Source organism: Garra rufa, chromosome 10, assembly GCF_049309525.1.
Source record: "Garra rufa chromosome 10, GarRuf1.0, whole genome shotgun sequence".
In the NCBI taxonomy this organism is placed as follows: domain Eukaryota; kingdom Metazoa; phylum Chordata; class Actinopteri; order Cypriniformes; family Cyprinidae; genus Garra; species Garra rufa.
Window position 1 is genome coordinate 30,907,577 of NC_133370.1, and position 14,576 is coordinate 30,922,152.

General features: G+C 38.3%; 2 protein-coding genes across 3 annotated transcripts in view; one reads left to right on the forward strand and one right to left on the reverse strand.

Moving 5' to 3' along the window:
• Positions 1-1,981, forward strand: part of frrs1a (ferric-chelate reductase 1a) — a 10,161-nt gene extending 8,180 nt beyond the window's left edge. Inside the window, exons 11-15 of one of the 2 annotated variants that reach the window (XM_073849869.1) lie at positions 171-268; positions 367-425; positions 551-694; positions 950-1,011; positions 1,842-1,981. In XM_073849869.1, coding sequence (XP_073705970.1) covers positions 171-268; positions 367-425; positions 551-694; positions 950-1,011; positions 1,842-1,934 — 456 coding nt within the window. In that variant the 3' untranslated portion in view covers positions 1,935-1,981. The remainder of the gene's footprint in view (positions 1-170; positions 269-366; positions 426-550; positions 695-949; positions 1,012-1,841) is intronic. The other variant, XM_073849870.1, reaches the window with a different exon arrangement.
• A 20-nt stretch (positions 1,982-2,001) lies between these two features.
• Positions 2,002-13,668, reverse strand: LOC141344964 (uncharacterized). Its single transcript, XM_073849868.1, has 4 exons — positions 13,491-13,668; positions 5,288-7,805; positions 2,989-3,077; positions 2,002-2,765 (listed from the first exon to the last, which is right to left on the reverse strand). Exons 1-4 carry the CDS (start codon positions 13,659-13,661, stop codon positions 2,670-2,672), a joined length of 2,874 nt encoding a protein of 957 aa, XP_073705969.1. The 5' UTR covers positions 13,662-13,668; the 3' UTR covers positions 2,002-2,669.
• Positions 13,669-14,576: the final 908 nt, after the last annotated feature.

A 14,576-nucleotide genomic window follows, 5' to 3' on the forward strand; every position in this document is an offset into this window, starting at 1 on the left:
ATTTGAGTTAATTTAAGTTTTAGTAATTTTAGTAAACTTATTTAAGTTACTTGCCAAGGCAACATTTTTGTATAATTTATTATTTATTTAATCTTTATTTCAGTGAACAAAAATAGTATTGTAATAGTTTCAGTTTGAGATAATACTGTAACAACACTGGTTTTGTGCAGAGAGCGGGTGTTCATCCATACTTTGGCTGCACTGTTATGATTCTCGCTTTCTGTCAGCCTATAATGGCTGCATTCAGACCAGCTCCAGATTCCTCAAGGTAATGACTCCTCGGTTAACTTGAATTTGCATCTTGGTAGCTTTTGCTTACATATCTGAAGCATAACATAACACAACACAATAATTTCTTTTTCCCAGGCGATGGATATTCAACTGGTTCCACTGGGGTGTTGGAAATGCTGCTGAAATTACTGCAGGTGAATTTGCTCTCTGTAATTTTGCTGTTTAGGAGGTTTTATCTCAAATCACTTCCTATCAGTAATATCAAATTCAGAAGCTTTTTTTAAAATATAAAGTTATTTCTTTATTATTATTATTTCAGGGGTTTCCATGCTTTCTGGAATAGGGCAACAGTCTCTTTTGCTGCCTTACCCGTGGACCACAGGGGTTCTCGCTACTTTTGTGGTTTGGACCATTGTGTTAAAGCTGGTGTTAACACTTCATAAGCGTGGTGTTATTAGAAAAGGTTTGTATATGTAGCTCATTTTCACATTTAATGTTTGAAAGACTGTGCAAAGGCAGTTTAACCTCATTTAGTTTGAAAGTTTTAGGTTTATAAGTCACAAGCTGCCATCTGATTCAGCTGGATGTACAGTGCATGTTCCCTCTGCCTGTGGTTCAGACATAAATTGCAAGATAATTCAAACTGAGAGTGAAATGAAGCAGAATATGTTGTTCCTTATGCATTTCTATATATGTTTATCAATGTTTCTTGTTTCAGCAGAGAGTGAAAATGAAGATGAACTTCCAGTTCTCTCATACATTATGGGGGACGTAAACCGAGTAAGTTTACACTTTACTCAAACATAATGGTAGAGATGAAAACACTAAAGGAATAGTTTCCAAAAATGAAAAGTTGGCTAAAATTGACTCACCCTCAAGCCATCCAAGAAGTAGTTTAGAAGTTTGTTTCTTCACCTGAACAGATTTGGAGAACTTCAGAATTGCATTACTTGCTCTGCAGTGAATGGGTGCCGTCAGAATTAGAGTCCAATCAGCTGATAAAAACATCACAGTAATCCACAACTAACCATATGATTCCAGTCCATCAGTTAAAATCCTGCAAAGCCAAAAGCTGCGAGTTTGTGAGAAAGAAATCCATCAATGTGGCTTTTTTAACAACTTTAAACTGTTGCTTCTAAGTCTAACGATTCTTCCAACAAGGATTCATATTTTATCTGAGAGCAACAGTTTGAAGTTAAAAAATGTCTTGATAAATTTCTTACAAATGCACATCTTTCTGTTTACAAGATGTTAATTGGTGGACTGGAGTTGTTTGGATTACTTGTGGATTATTGTGATATTTTTATCAGCTCTCACTCTGACGGCACCCATTCACTGCAGAGGATCCATTGGTGAGCAAGTGATGTAATGCTATTCCAAATTTATAAAGATGCAGAAACAAACTCACCTACATCTTGTATAACTTAAGTTTTAAGTAAATTTTGCATTTTTGGGTAAACTTTTTCTAGTTTAATTTGAATAAAAAAGTCTGGTATTGCAATATGCACAACAAAAAACAACCATCAAGGCTTACCATAAAGTTAAAAAACAACCATATACACTGTTCTTTTAAGCATCTTAACCAAATGCTCTTATTTCTGCTTCCACAGAATACTAAGTTTAGAGTGGCTATCCTTGCTGTTTTTGTGATTGGAAACTCAGCATTCTGCATCTCGCTGCTCGCCGCCATAGGGAATGTATAACCAACATATGAATCCTATGGCAGTACAGAAATTGGAATGAAGACTTTATAATTTATACAGCACGTCATTATGAGTTTCATTTTATTCAAGGTTTGAACAGTATTTTGCATTGAAAACATCCTGCAAGGAAGAAACATATATATTAAGACATTTCAAACATGAATATTATGAAGTAAAATTCACACATCTTTTAAATTATTACTTTCACTGAAGAAAAAACATTTACATATGCAGACAATCAAAGCATAACATATTTAAAAGGCGCACAATGTAATTATTGTACAGAAGCCAGCTACTTGTCTTGTAACACCTCTGGAAGCTACATCCACAATATAATTTATTAGACATTCCAAGCAGCGGTCTTCTCTTGTCTTAAATTGCACTTTTGATCAGATTAAATCATAGATGAATGTATTTTAGCTTCTGCTCTTCACTGTGTGAAATTAGAATAATAAATGTCTCAATGTTTGGCATACTTTTTGTACATAGTGCAATTTAGGAATACATTATGGTATAAATTCTTCATCTGGAATAATATAAAAGTATATCCAGGATTGAAAATACTAGCTTCCAAAAAATGTAAAAAGGTATGACATCAGTTGTTAATATTTTTACTCACCTATCAAGTTCCAGGTTTGTACTAGTAATGAATATGTAACTCTAAAACTATTTGCACATGCTTATACTGTAATGGAAACACGATTTGTGCTTTGATGCTTCATTTAGGCAAATCATTCAGTCTTCCTGCTGATGATTGGCAAAGATACCTGCTTCCCACCTCTGGGCCAGGGCACTTTTCCGTCTGACTCGAGGGAACGGTGCCTCAGGGAACTAAAGGAGAAAGCTTCACCTGTAAAACTGCATGCAGTTTCCAGTTTCAAGGTGAAATGGGCACAGATCAATGAGATGTCAAAGACGTGCGAATGAAAAACAGAAAGAAACACTGCAATGGAATTCATGACAGTTATATATGATACATGAGAGGACAAACAGAAAAATATGTACAGTTCAAAATTCTGCAACTTTGAATTATAGCATGCCTTAATTTAAGTACCTTGTGGTCGCAGGACAAAGCGGAGCGATCCATTTTGCGCGTCTTTGATGGAGATGAAGGGGATGACTTCGATTTTGCTGGCACTTCTCCTGTAAAGAGTCCAAACAAGAGAAAAGACATTTACTGAACTACCTCTTTATGTAATGACATCAATTAAAAGGATAGTTCACCCAAACATTAAAATTACCCCATGATTTACTCACCCTCAAGCCATCTTAAGTGCATAGACGTTTTTCTTGACCACGGAAGTCACGCCTGACTACCTGAAGAATGCTTTGCATTTCCGGTCCCCAGTGTTTCTAGTCAAACTAGCATATATTTCGAGTTGATAATCAAATTTTAAACCTATTTAAATGTTTTTAAAAAGCACATGGCTCTATAGCGCCATCACTTGTCAATATCGCAATGACATTTGTCAGTTTGTCAGTGCCTCACTCCACAAAGTTTAATGAGTGTGTAAATGACACGAAGCTGCCGACCTTAGCTACATTAAAAACAGATGGTGGCTATTTGAATAGGTTCCTATGGAGACCGGAACAGAAGAGCCTCCAATCTGACGTTAGAATTCGTAATGGCGGTGCTCATGGTTTACTCAGGAAAAAGGTCTATATGACTTTCTTTTTACAGACAAATACAGTCGGAGTTATATTAAAGGGTTAGTTCACCCAAAAATGAAAATTAGCCCATCATTTACTCACCCTCCAGGCATCCTAGGTTTATGACTTCTTACATACGAATCCAGTTGGAGTTATATTAAAAAATATCCTGGCATTTCCAAGCTTTGAAGTTGCACGAGCGGGTATTTCTCTTAATCAGTCCAAAACAAGTACAATAAAGTGCATCCATCCATAAAAAAGTGCCTCAAAATATCTGTACTTAAAATGTAAGAATCACTTTATCCTAGATTGCGCCAGTTGTTCGTACACGGAAGCAGTTCCGAACGGGTGACGTAAAACGTTGGCTTCGCGTATGCGCTATTCGGGAATGACGAACACGAATGCGCCATGGAGAGAGGTAAACACATTACAAGTGAGGCACTTTTTATTATTGATGGATGCACTTTATTGGACTTGTTCTGGACTGATGAAGAGAAACACCCATCTATGCAATTCTAAAGGTCATTGCACACTGAGTCAGAAATTTTTGTATGCGTTTTTTTCTCGGGTTTTTTCGTCCTTTCCTATCAAAATGCTTGCTACGGATGCGAAAACGCAGAAAAGTGAACCTGATCCGAACTTTAATATGAAGGATGAAAGTTTTGGAGGCAGTGTGTAAACGTGATTGACACAACGTGAGGTCGTACTTTTTCTTTAACATGCAGAAATTTCAGATGACAATTTTGGACTTGGATTGGTGTGCAATGATCATAAAGCTTGGAAATGCCAGGATGATTTTTTAATATAACTGATTGAATTTGTCTGAAAGAAGGAAGTCATGTACACCTAGGATGCATGGAGAGTGAGTAAATAATGGGGTTATTTTAATTTTTGGGTGAACTAACCCTTCAAAAAGGTACTGGCCCTTCCAAACTTTATAATGGCAGTGAATGGGTGTTGAGATTCTAAAGTCAAATAAAGTGCATCCATCCATCATAAAAAGTACTCCACATAGCTATACGTATGTGTGTATACAAGAGAATGACGTTCCAGCGGATGATGTAGGATGTAGGCATGGCATAAGCTCCAGTGAGAAGTGACAAACACGGAAGTGCAAAGGAGCGAGCAAAACAAAACAATTGTCACAAATTTGAAAGTACAAAATGAGGATTTTGAGGACTAAAGAAAGATGTTGGAGGATTTCGATATAAGCCAAGAGAAGACTGGTTTTCCTTAGCTTCCTTTGTATTCATAAACAAAACTTGATTCTCGCAAGAATAGCATATTCTCACCAGAGCTTACGTTATGCCTATGTCCTACACCATCCACTAGAATGCCACTCTTTTGTGAACACACATACGACAGTTAGCGGAAGCTAAAGATTATGGATTATAAAGTTTTAAATATGGATATTTTTCTTACACAAACACATCGATTTGCTTCAGAAGGCCCCCATTCACCCCCCATAGCCATGTGAAGTACTTATTTTTTGCACGTTACTGGACTTCTATTGAACTATTGAATCTCAACTCACTGCGATTATAAAGCCTGGAAGAGCCAGGACATTTTTTAATATAACTCCAATTGTATTTGTTAAAGGAAGAAAGTAATATACACCTAGGATGGCTTGAGGGTGAGTAAATCATGGAGTAATTTTCATTTTTGGGTGAACTATCCCAAAGTAAATATGCTAAATGTGTTACCTGGTTTCTCATAAGTGAAATTCTGCAGTTGGTTGGGAGACACGAGGACTGTGTCATATCTCTCCTTTACATATAGTTGTGCTCTCTGCCTTCTAAGCTCCTCTTCTCTTTGCCTCACCAACTTGATCTCCTGATCCACCAGAGACTGGGTGCTGTGGGAGCGCAGTTTGAAGAAGGGATTGTTCTGAAAGGTGCTCTCTTGTGTCTCTTGACATGCAGTGCTCAGGCAGAACTCTGAGGCACTTCGAATGATGAGATTCGACGTCTCCAGGATAATGACATTATTCATGTCTGATGGCCATTCGTGGAAGCTGCTCGTCCCTGGAGAAAGCATCCCACCTTTTCCTCCGCTCCGTGGGCTGGTGGGGTACGAATCCGGCTCAAGTATAATGACATTGTTGGCAGTCATTTCATGGTATGTGGGATTCTTTCCAGATGAAGCGCTGACGGACAAAGTTGGAGTTTTTGCACTAGGAGACCTCTGAGATCTGCATCTGTCCTCTGGTGTGTCAAACATCCGTCCTTTCTCTCCAGGCTCTGACCTGCTGTGGGGAAGAACACCAGGCCTGGGTTTAACTTGCATAGTGTCACCAGCAGACATCTTTGCCATTGCCCTCTCCCGTCTGAAATTCTCCTCTCGCTCGAGAGCTTCACGAATCTCCCGCTCTACTGGAGTTTCTGGCTCATCGTAAGGAGACCTGTAGCTTGTGTCATCAAGACCAGAGTCTTCTGAACAGGGGCTGAATTGAGTGTACTGGTAATCCCCCAGACCAAGACTCTCTATGTCAGGATCTCTTCTGGAGCGATCAATGTTGCGGACAGGTGTGTACATGAAGTTATGTCCACCCTGGCAAGATGCCTGCCTCATCACTGGCCGGTGCACCAGACCCTTTGTTTGCTCTTCCATCTTCTGCCACTGCTTGCGAGTCACCCTGAAATCCAGATGTTCTGTGCTAACATTCTCGCTTTTTATATCCTGAACCACGCAGAAGTCTTTTGGCAACTTTTTGTCGAGCTCTGAAGTTGAACAGGACAGGCGCTGAAGGCTGTGCTTTGAGGTTTTACCAAGCTCTTCCTCATCCTCTGCAATCTTGGTTAAACTACAATAATGGGCCGAAGAGTCTAAAGAAATATCTTGCAGCTCACATTCAGTGGGACACTCTGGTTGCTCCAGAATCTCACTTTCATTAATGCTCAAAGTCAAAGCTTCATCTTCAAGTTCAGCATTGCTCTCAATCGTTTCATTGTCTTCCTGCCTTGCTTGGTCTTCTGAGTTTACCTCTGCTTCATCCATACCCAAAAGATCACCGTTCTCTTCAATCTCTCCTTTATCAACAACTGGTGGACCTAAAGACCTCCACGGCTCATCAGCATCACTGTCTGATGAAATTATTGCCATCTCCACAAGCAGACAGTCACTTAGGTCATCTCGATCCATATCTGGGCAAGATTCATTTGGGGCTTCAGAAATCACCAGCTCATTGATTTGCTGCTCCAGCACAGATTCTTCAGGTGCTTCAAGCACTGATTCTTCTTGAGCTTCAAGCACAGATTCTTCTTGTGCTTCCATCACTGATTCCTCTTGTGCTTCCAGAACAGATTCTTCTTTTGCTTCCATCACTGATTCCTCTTGTGCTTCAAGCACTGATTCTTCTTGTGCTTCCAGCACTGATTCCTCTTGTGCTTTTAAAACAGATTCTTCTTGTGCATCCAGCACAGATTCTTTTTGAACGTCAAGCACTGATTCCTCTTGTGCTTCAAGCACTGATTTTTCTTGTGCTTCCAGCACAGATTCTTGAAATTCAAGCACTAATTCCTCTTGTGCTTCAAGCACTGATTTTTCTTGTGCTTCCAGCACAGATTCTTGAAATTCAAGCACTAATTCCTCTTGTGCTTCAAGCACTGATTTTTCTTGTGTTTCCAGCACAGATTCTTCTTGAACTTCAAGCACTGATTCCTCTTGTCCTTCAAGTACTGATTCTTCTTGTGCTTCCACCCTCTCCTCAGGTTCATCATGTTCTTTCTCCTGGGCATCATCAACATTGTTGATTTCCATTTCTTCTTCTGGTTTGTCATTCACAAGAGGCTCTTCATGAGACTCAAAGGCCAAAGATGCAATGCCAGGAGGCTCATTTTGTTCATTGACCTTAACCATAATGCCTTCTTGAGAGTCTTTGCTTCCATCAGATTCACCTGAGCTGTCACATTCATTAGTTATGGCTTTGTTTTCCTGCCCGTCCAGATCTTCATGGGGTTTTCTCTGTGAGGTATCCAGGCACTCTGAGAAATATGCAACAAAACAGTCATTCACCTCCTCGGTGAATTGGCATGTCTGGTCCTCTGTACAACCAGGATCCATTTTACAGTCTGTTAGATCAGCCATTTCTGAAAGCTGGCTGGTCTCCATGGTGACTGCTTCAGAGAGGTATTCCTGCTCTTTTTGTTGCTGATTTACAGGGGTGCTTTTGTCTTCATTTAGTTCAGTTCCATATGACCTTCGCACACCAGCTGTGGCTCTCTATGAAAGTTACATCAAAAAGAGCTGTTCAGTATTAAAGGAATACCAAACTTAGGAATACAAAAATCAATGAACACATCACACACCAACATTTTTTCTTCTAGTCTTGCTACTTGAAAAGTTCTGGATGCAATTAAAGTCAACATTAAGCTAGAAGAACCAGCCCTGTGCTGTTTCTAGCAGAACTGCACAGTGTCACTTTAGTTTGATCAAGCTATTCTTGTATTCATGCTGTGAGATATAAGTGGGTGGACCTCTCTGTAGCAAATAACCATGAGAAGTGGTTTCTAACAGCATGCAGTCTCAAAGTGGGCTGAAAATCTACATTAAAGTAAGTTTTAGAAGCCTCACAGAAAATCTGAGCCACAAAGTATGTGACTTCTAGTGAACATTCTTCTTTAATTTTACCCTCATTTAGATAATTTTGGTATTTTTGAAAGGTTAGTTTATACAACAATTAAAATTGTGTCATTAATTACTCACTCTCATGTCGTTTCAAACCTGTAACACCTTTGTTCAACTTTGGAACACAAATTAAGATATTTTTGATGATATCTGAGGGCTTTTTGACCCTGCATAGACAACAACGCAACTTTTATGAAGCTAAACAAAAATAACGACTTTATTCAACAAAAAATATCTTCATTTGTGTTCAGAAGATCAACAGGTTTGGAACCACATGAGGGTTAGTAATGACAGAATTTTATAAGCCTTAAAGGAACACTCCACTTTTTTTGGAAATAGGCTCATTCTCCAACTCCCCCCGAGTTAATAAGTTGATTTACTGTTTTGAAATCCATTCAGCCGTTCTCCTGTTCTGGTGATATCACTTTTAGCATAGCTTAGCATTGATCATTGAATCCTATGAGACCAATAGCATCGTGTTCAAAAATGACCAACGAGTTTTGATATTTGTCCTATTTAAAACTTGACTCTTCTGTAGTTATATTGTGTACTAAGGCCGGCGGAAAATGTAAAGCTGCGATTTTCTAGGCCAATAAGATTAGGAACAACACTTCCATTCCGGCGTAATAGTCAAGGAAGTTTGCTGCCGTAACATGGCCAAAGCAGGCGCAGTAATATCACGCAGCAAACGTGACCAACTGAATGCACAGGGAGCGTTCCTCGTTAGAAGTTATACCAGCTGGGAACTAATTTCAGGCGTTGTGTGATATTACTGCGCCTGCTGCGTCCATATTAAGGCAGCAAACTTCCTTGACTATAACACCAGAATGGGAGTCTAGTTCCTAATCTTATCGGCCTAGAAAATCGCATCTTTACATTTCCGCCGGTATTAGTACACAATATAACTACAGAAGAGTCAAGTTTTAAATAGAACAAATATCGCAACTCGTTGGTCATTTTTGAACGCAATTCTATTGGTCTAATAGGATTCAATGATCAATGCTAAGCAAACTTCCTTGACTATTAAGCCAGAATGGAAGTGTAGTTTCTTATCTTATCGGCCTAGAAAATCGCATCTTTACATTTCCGCCGGTCTTAGTAGACAAATATCGAAACTCGTTGGTCATTTTTGAACACGATGCTATTGGTCTCATAGAATTCAATGATCTATGCTAAGCTATGCTAAAAGTGATATCGCCAGAACAGGAGAACGGCTGAATGGATTTCAAAAAGGTAAAACTCAACTTATTAACTCGGGGGGAGTTGGAGAATGGGTCTATTTCCAAAAAAGTGGAGTGTTTCTTTAAAATAAGATGATGAGCTAATTCAGCTGGGGTTAATTAGGGAGACATCCAAAATTCCATGCTCTAATATCCAGTAAATCAAAAGCTTCTATGGCAAATTGTGATCACAAAAATTAAGCTCAAGCATAAATAAAGTGAAGTACACTTCATACTTGAAAGTATTGTTAATCCAAAAGCATTAAATGTCTGCACTCAGTTACAAGAACTAGTTAAAATTATTTTAAATGTCTAATTCACCATTTATCACTTAGCAGTTTGCTATTCCATACTGTTCTGCTTCAGTGCTTTCACTCATAAAATATAAAGCTCACAGTATGTGGATGATCACAATGCCATTTTATATAACACTGTCACCGTCATAATTTATTGGCAAGATATAATTTCAGAGGGTCTGTTTTGCGTTTTTTTCCCTGAAAAGTAGTGGTTGCTTGGCAACATGCTGGATTTGAGGAGGCTGTCCTGTTTATGAGCCACGCAGAAGCAGCTCTCTAGTCAGAGCCAACCTTATCAAAGTGCCATGCCGTAGGTTTATTATGGCTATCAGCCTGAGTTTATCCAGTAAGAGAGACAGAGAAACAAATCTATTGCTCATATCGAGCGGATGAGATGTTCTTTTATACATGCCTGCTGGAGTTGTGACCACCATTAACCCCAGACTCATCCTGCCTGTTTTGGAAAATACATTTCTGATGTCTGAACATTACATGCACTTTGCCAGAGGTGGAATTCTGCACAGCGCAAAGTGATGTCATCAGAAATCATCCAATAAGTTTGACTGTTACATTAAAGAGATAGTTCACCCACAAATTAAGATGTGTTGGACTAACATCTTCAGTGAAAATGAATGGTGACTGATGCCATTCTAGCTAACATCTTTTATTTTCCACAGAACGTAATATGGGTTTGCTTTTGATGTGAAAGTGAATTATCCTTCATCCATCTAATCTCCTGTAAATGATACTTAAGTGACTTTGATTAGTGAAAAATCGAAGTGTTTATAATTTGTTATCACTACAGTGTTACTGCAAGCAGATAAGGAATGTATTGCCAATCAGTCACGAAATGTCGGATGGAGACAACGCAGCACAACAACTCTTTTAAAATACATCGGACACTCTGCCAAACACGACAGTACAAAAAATGCAGCACACCGAATTCCTGCACCATTCCCTCTTCGTGCCTTGCGCATGCAGATGTTCGCCAAAGCAGATACGGATGCAACAGATGCACAAAGCTTCAGTATTTTCATACCTACCAGCAGCTTTAAAAACAGGAGCCAAACGGATATCATCTCAAATCTACCGCAATACGCACATGCCTGTATAATTTGTACAGATAACGCGAGTAACCAAATGGCGACGCGTCGGGAGTAATTCATATGGTTGCACTCGAAGAGGGGAAATCAAGCTCGCGACCAACTCCTGTTCAGACCTATCGATCCAGCAGCGATTGTCAAAGGTGAAATAGAGCAGATAGAACAGATATTGACAGAAACGGCCGCAACTGAATGTCTGAGCCCCGCCAGCACTGGTTGCACTGAGCTACAGATCCGCTCTGTCCCTCTGGGCGCCCACACTTTCTCAACCAACTATTGAACGCTTGGCTTTGCCCACGCGATTATGAACATACAGTCCATAATTCTGATCAAGGTCACTCTCGCTGTGTAACATTATTCTCACATGTTTTATATGTATATGTGTATGTACTTTAATACTTGATACTTATTGGCTAAAATCTATTCAGTAACAGGTATTTCTGAATAACGACTGTTGCAAAACGATACAAATAACCGCTTATCCGAATAAATTTACCTAATTATTTTACCTATATATTTATTTATCTAATGAAATCTAATGAACAATCAGTTGTAGAAATATTTATTTACATATTTATTAAAGAGCAGGTAATATGGGTTTTCGAAAAATATATTTTTTTGCGGTTTGTAACATAGCTCCTTGAATGTAAACAGTCTGCAAAACTGTTAACTTAAAGAGTGCATGATAAAGATATTGTCTCTTAAAAGAAAGTAAACTCTGAACCGCCTTAAAGGAACACTCCACTTTTTTGGAAATAGGCTCATTCTCCAACTCCCCACAAATTAATAAGTTGAGTTTTACCGTTTTGAAATCCATTCAGCGTTCTGGCGATATCACTTTTAGCATAGCTTAGCATAGATCATTGAATCCTATTAACTTATTAACTCGGGGGGAGTTGGAGAATGAGCCTATTTCCAAAAAAAGTGGAGTGTTCCTTTAACGAGTCGACATATTTTCGAATATTCTGCCTGTTACCGATATACGTCACTAAGTAACATACTTTTTTTCATATTTTGCCTGCCCGCAAAATACGAACATTCTGACCTGCAACACAAATACTTACGCTAGTTAGTGTGTTTACATCATGTCGAGATGTATGTAAGACGCTGTGTTCTGCAATGTGAAACCAAGTTTGTTTTGTTTTCATTGCCGAAAGATGATGATGTGAAGAATCAGTGGTTAAAATTAATTTGTTCCACGATACCACAATACCACAATATTCGAACCTTTTGTGGTGCTCGTCATTTTACTAATGACTGCTTCTCTAATCTTAACAAGTTCAACGCGGGATTCGCTAAACTCTTGTCCATGAAAGATAAGCCTGCACTTACTTCATTTGGACCAACAAGCGTCTCTGAACCACAGCCTATAAGTATGAATAATATGTTATGCATACATTGCGCAAAATATCAAGGTTTTTTGTGCTAATATGCGATACACTGTACCTTGTGCAGCATTAGGTTTTCAGGTAAACAACGATAATAATGTCATACTGAAATAGTTCTGATAATTTGCCGTGAACCTACTATTTCCCAAGAATGTGTTGATTGATGTAGATTGTTCTAATTACTTTGTTTAATAATATTTAATACTGTATTGTTTCATCAGTTCATCACTCGGCTAACATATCCACCATTATTGTTTTGTGAAGTGTTTCGTTTCCGACACGCATTGTACATGGAAAGACCAATCACAACAGACTTAGCCAGCTGACCAATCAGAGGAGAGTAGGCTTATGGAAGGGAGGGGTTTACAGATATTAAGCTCAGAACTGCTTCGAATGAATCATTTTAAAAATTTTGAATATTCTGAGAAAATTACAATGTTTTCGCATTTAAACCTGTTGTAGGGGACTCCAACACAATATTAGGACACTTTAAAATACCATATGACCTGCTCTTTAAAATAAACGCTTTATGACTTTTTGATAGATGGCAGAGCTTGTTCAGGTATTTTAATTTAACAATGTAAAGTGTTATTTCAGAAAATAAAGGAAAAATCTCTTTGAAGAAATCCGCTTCTGTATTTTAAAATCCTCTAAGGCTTCATTTTCAACTCTGAATCCTCTGACACAGACAAATCTCTTACATTTGGATTTGGAAAAATAAAGTTAGTTATGATTTATTGGTATGTTTACCAGGAATAATCCAGTATTCTGTATTACTCACCTGCCATGTTCTATTGCAGGGATGTCAGCAGTGATGCAAAGTCTATTTATTGTGTAATTCCCCTTTCTAACATCATATCCATATCTTTACATGTCTTTTAAAATAATGCCAAATAATGTTACTGGCTCAGGCTCTGCATGTTTTTTTTTTTTATTTAATTTCTCCCCGTCTTCTCTGTTTTTGTAGCTATACCATCCCACACGCTTGACAGAATAGCAGCATGAATACACTCCAACAAATTGAAAATGTAACACCAAAAAAGGCATCATCTTTCTCTCCTCTGTGTCTTTCCTCCGTAAGACCTTCCCACCACAATGCACATTTCCAAAACTCTTAAGTGTAATTCTGACCCCTTTTTAAACTCTTGTTAAAGATGCATACAAATCTCACCAGACGCAGATGCCCAATGACTCATCTCTCCGTCCAGAGACTGACAGATGTGTCACATGTTTGATAGACATCAATAGAAAAGTTTGGAATTTGCATACTTACAGTCAGTGATGAAGCTTTGAGGTCGTCTGGTTTAACAGTGAAGGTCTCGGTTCTTCCTCTGAGTGCATGTATGTGTGTTAGTGTGTGTGAATGTGTGTGACACAAGCCACAGCTCTGATTGAATGCGTGGGAATCGACCAATGGCAGCACAGTTACTCCACTGACAGACATGACAAGCTCTGGCTCTCACACTCACAGGCACATAGGGAAAGGAGACTATACCTAAAAATATATTTGCACACAATCCTCACTGCTCTGAAAAAAAAAAAAAAAGCTCACACCAGACGTCTGTTATAGGCTGTTTGCTGTAAGTCGCCGGTGCACAGAATAAAATACAAAGGCTCAGTGTATTAAAGGATCAGCTTTAATCTGATTTATTTTATTATTTATTTTTTTCCCCACATCACTCCACCATCAGTTGAGTGACCACGAATATTATAGGGTGTTTATTCATCAAAAAGAAATGTTGAATGTTACTGTTGTGTTGTTACAAAACCCCATTTTTTTTCGGTAAAACACAAAAGTAGATATTTAGCAGATTGTCCAAGCTGCTCTTTTCCATATAATGAGAGTGAATGGTAACTATAACTATCCCAGGCCTTAATCTACTTTTATTGTATGACGAAAAAGTAAAAATATCAGATATCAGAAATGTTAAATATTTAACATTGAAATGTAATCACATAAACAAAGAAATATCTAAAATCTAATATAAATTAAAGGCATAGTTCACCCAAAAATGAAAATTATGTCATTAATTACTCCAAACCAGTATGTCTTTGTTCATCTTCAGAACACAAATTAAGATATTTTTGATGAAATCCAAGTGCTCTCTGACCCTGCAGCAATGCAACTGACACGTTCAAGGCCCAGAAAGGTAGTAAGGACATGGATAAAATAGTCCATGTTACATCAGTGAGGCTACAGGAATACCTTTTGTGTGCAATAAACAATAATTATTCAACAAATTCTTCTCTTTCTGGGCCTTTACCATGGTAATTATATTGCTGTCTGGGTCAGAAAGCTTTTGGATTTCATCAAAAATAACTTAATTTGTGTTCCGAAGATAAACGAATGTCTTAAGGG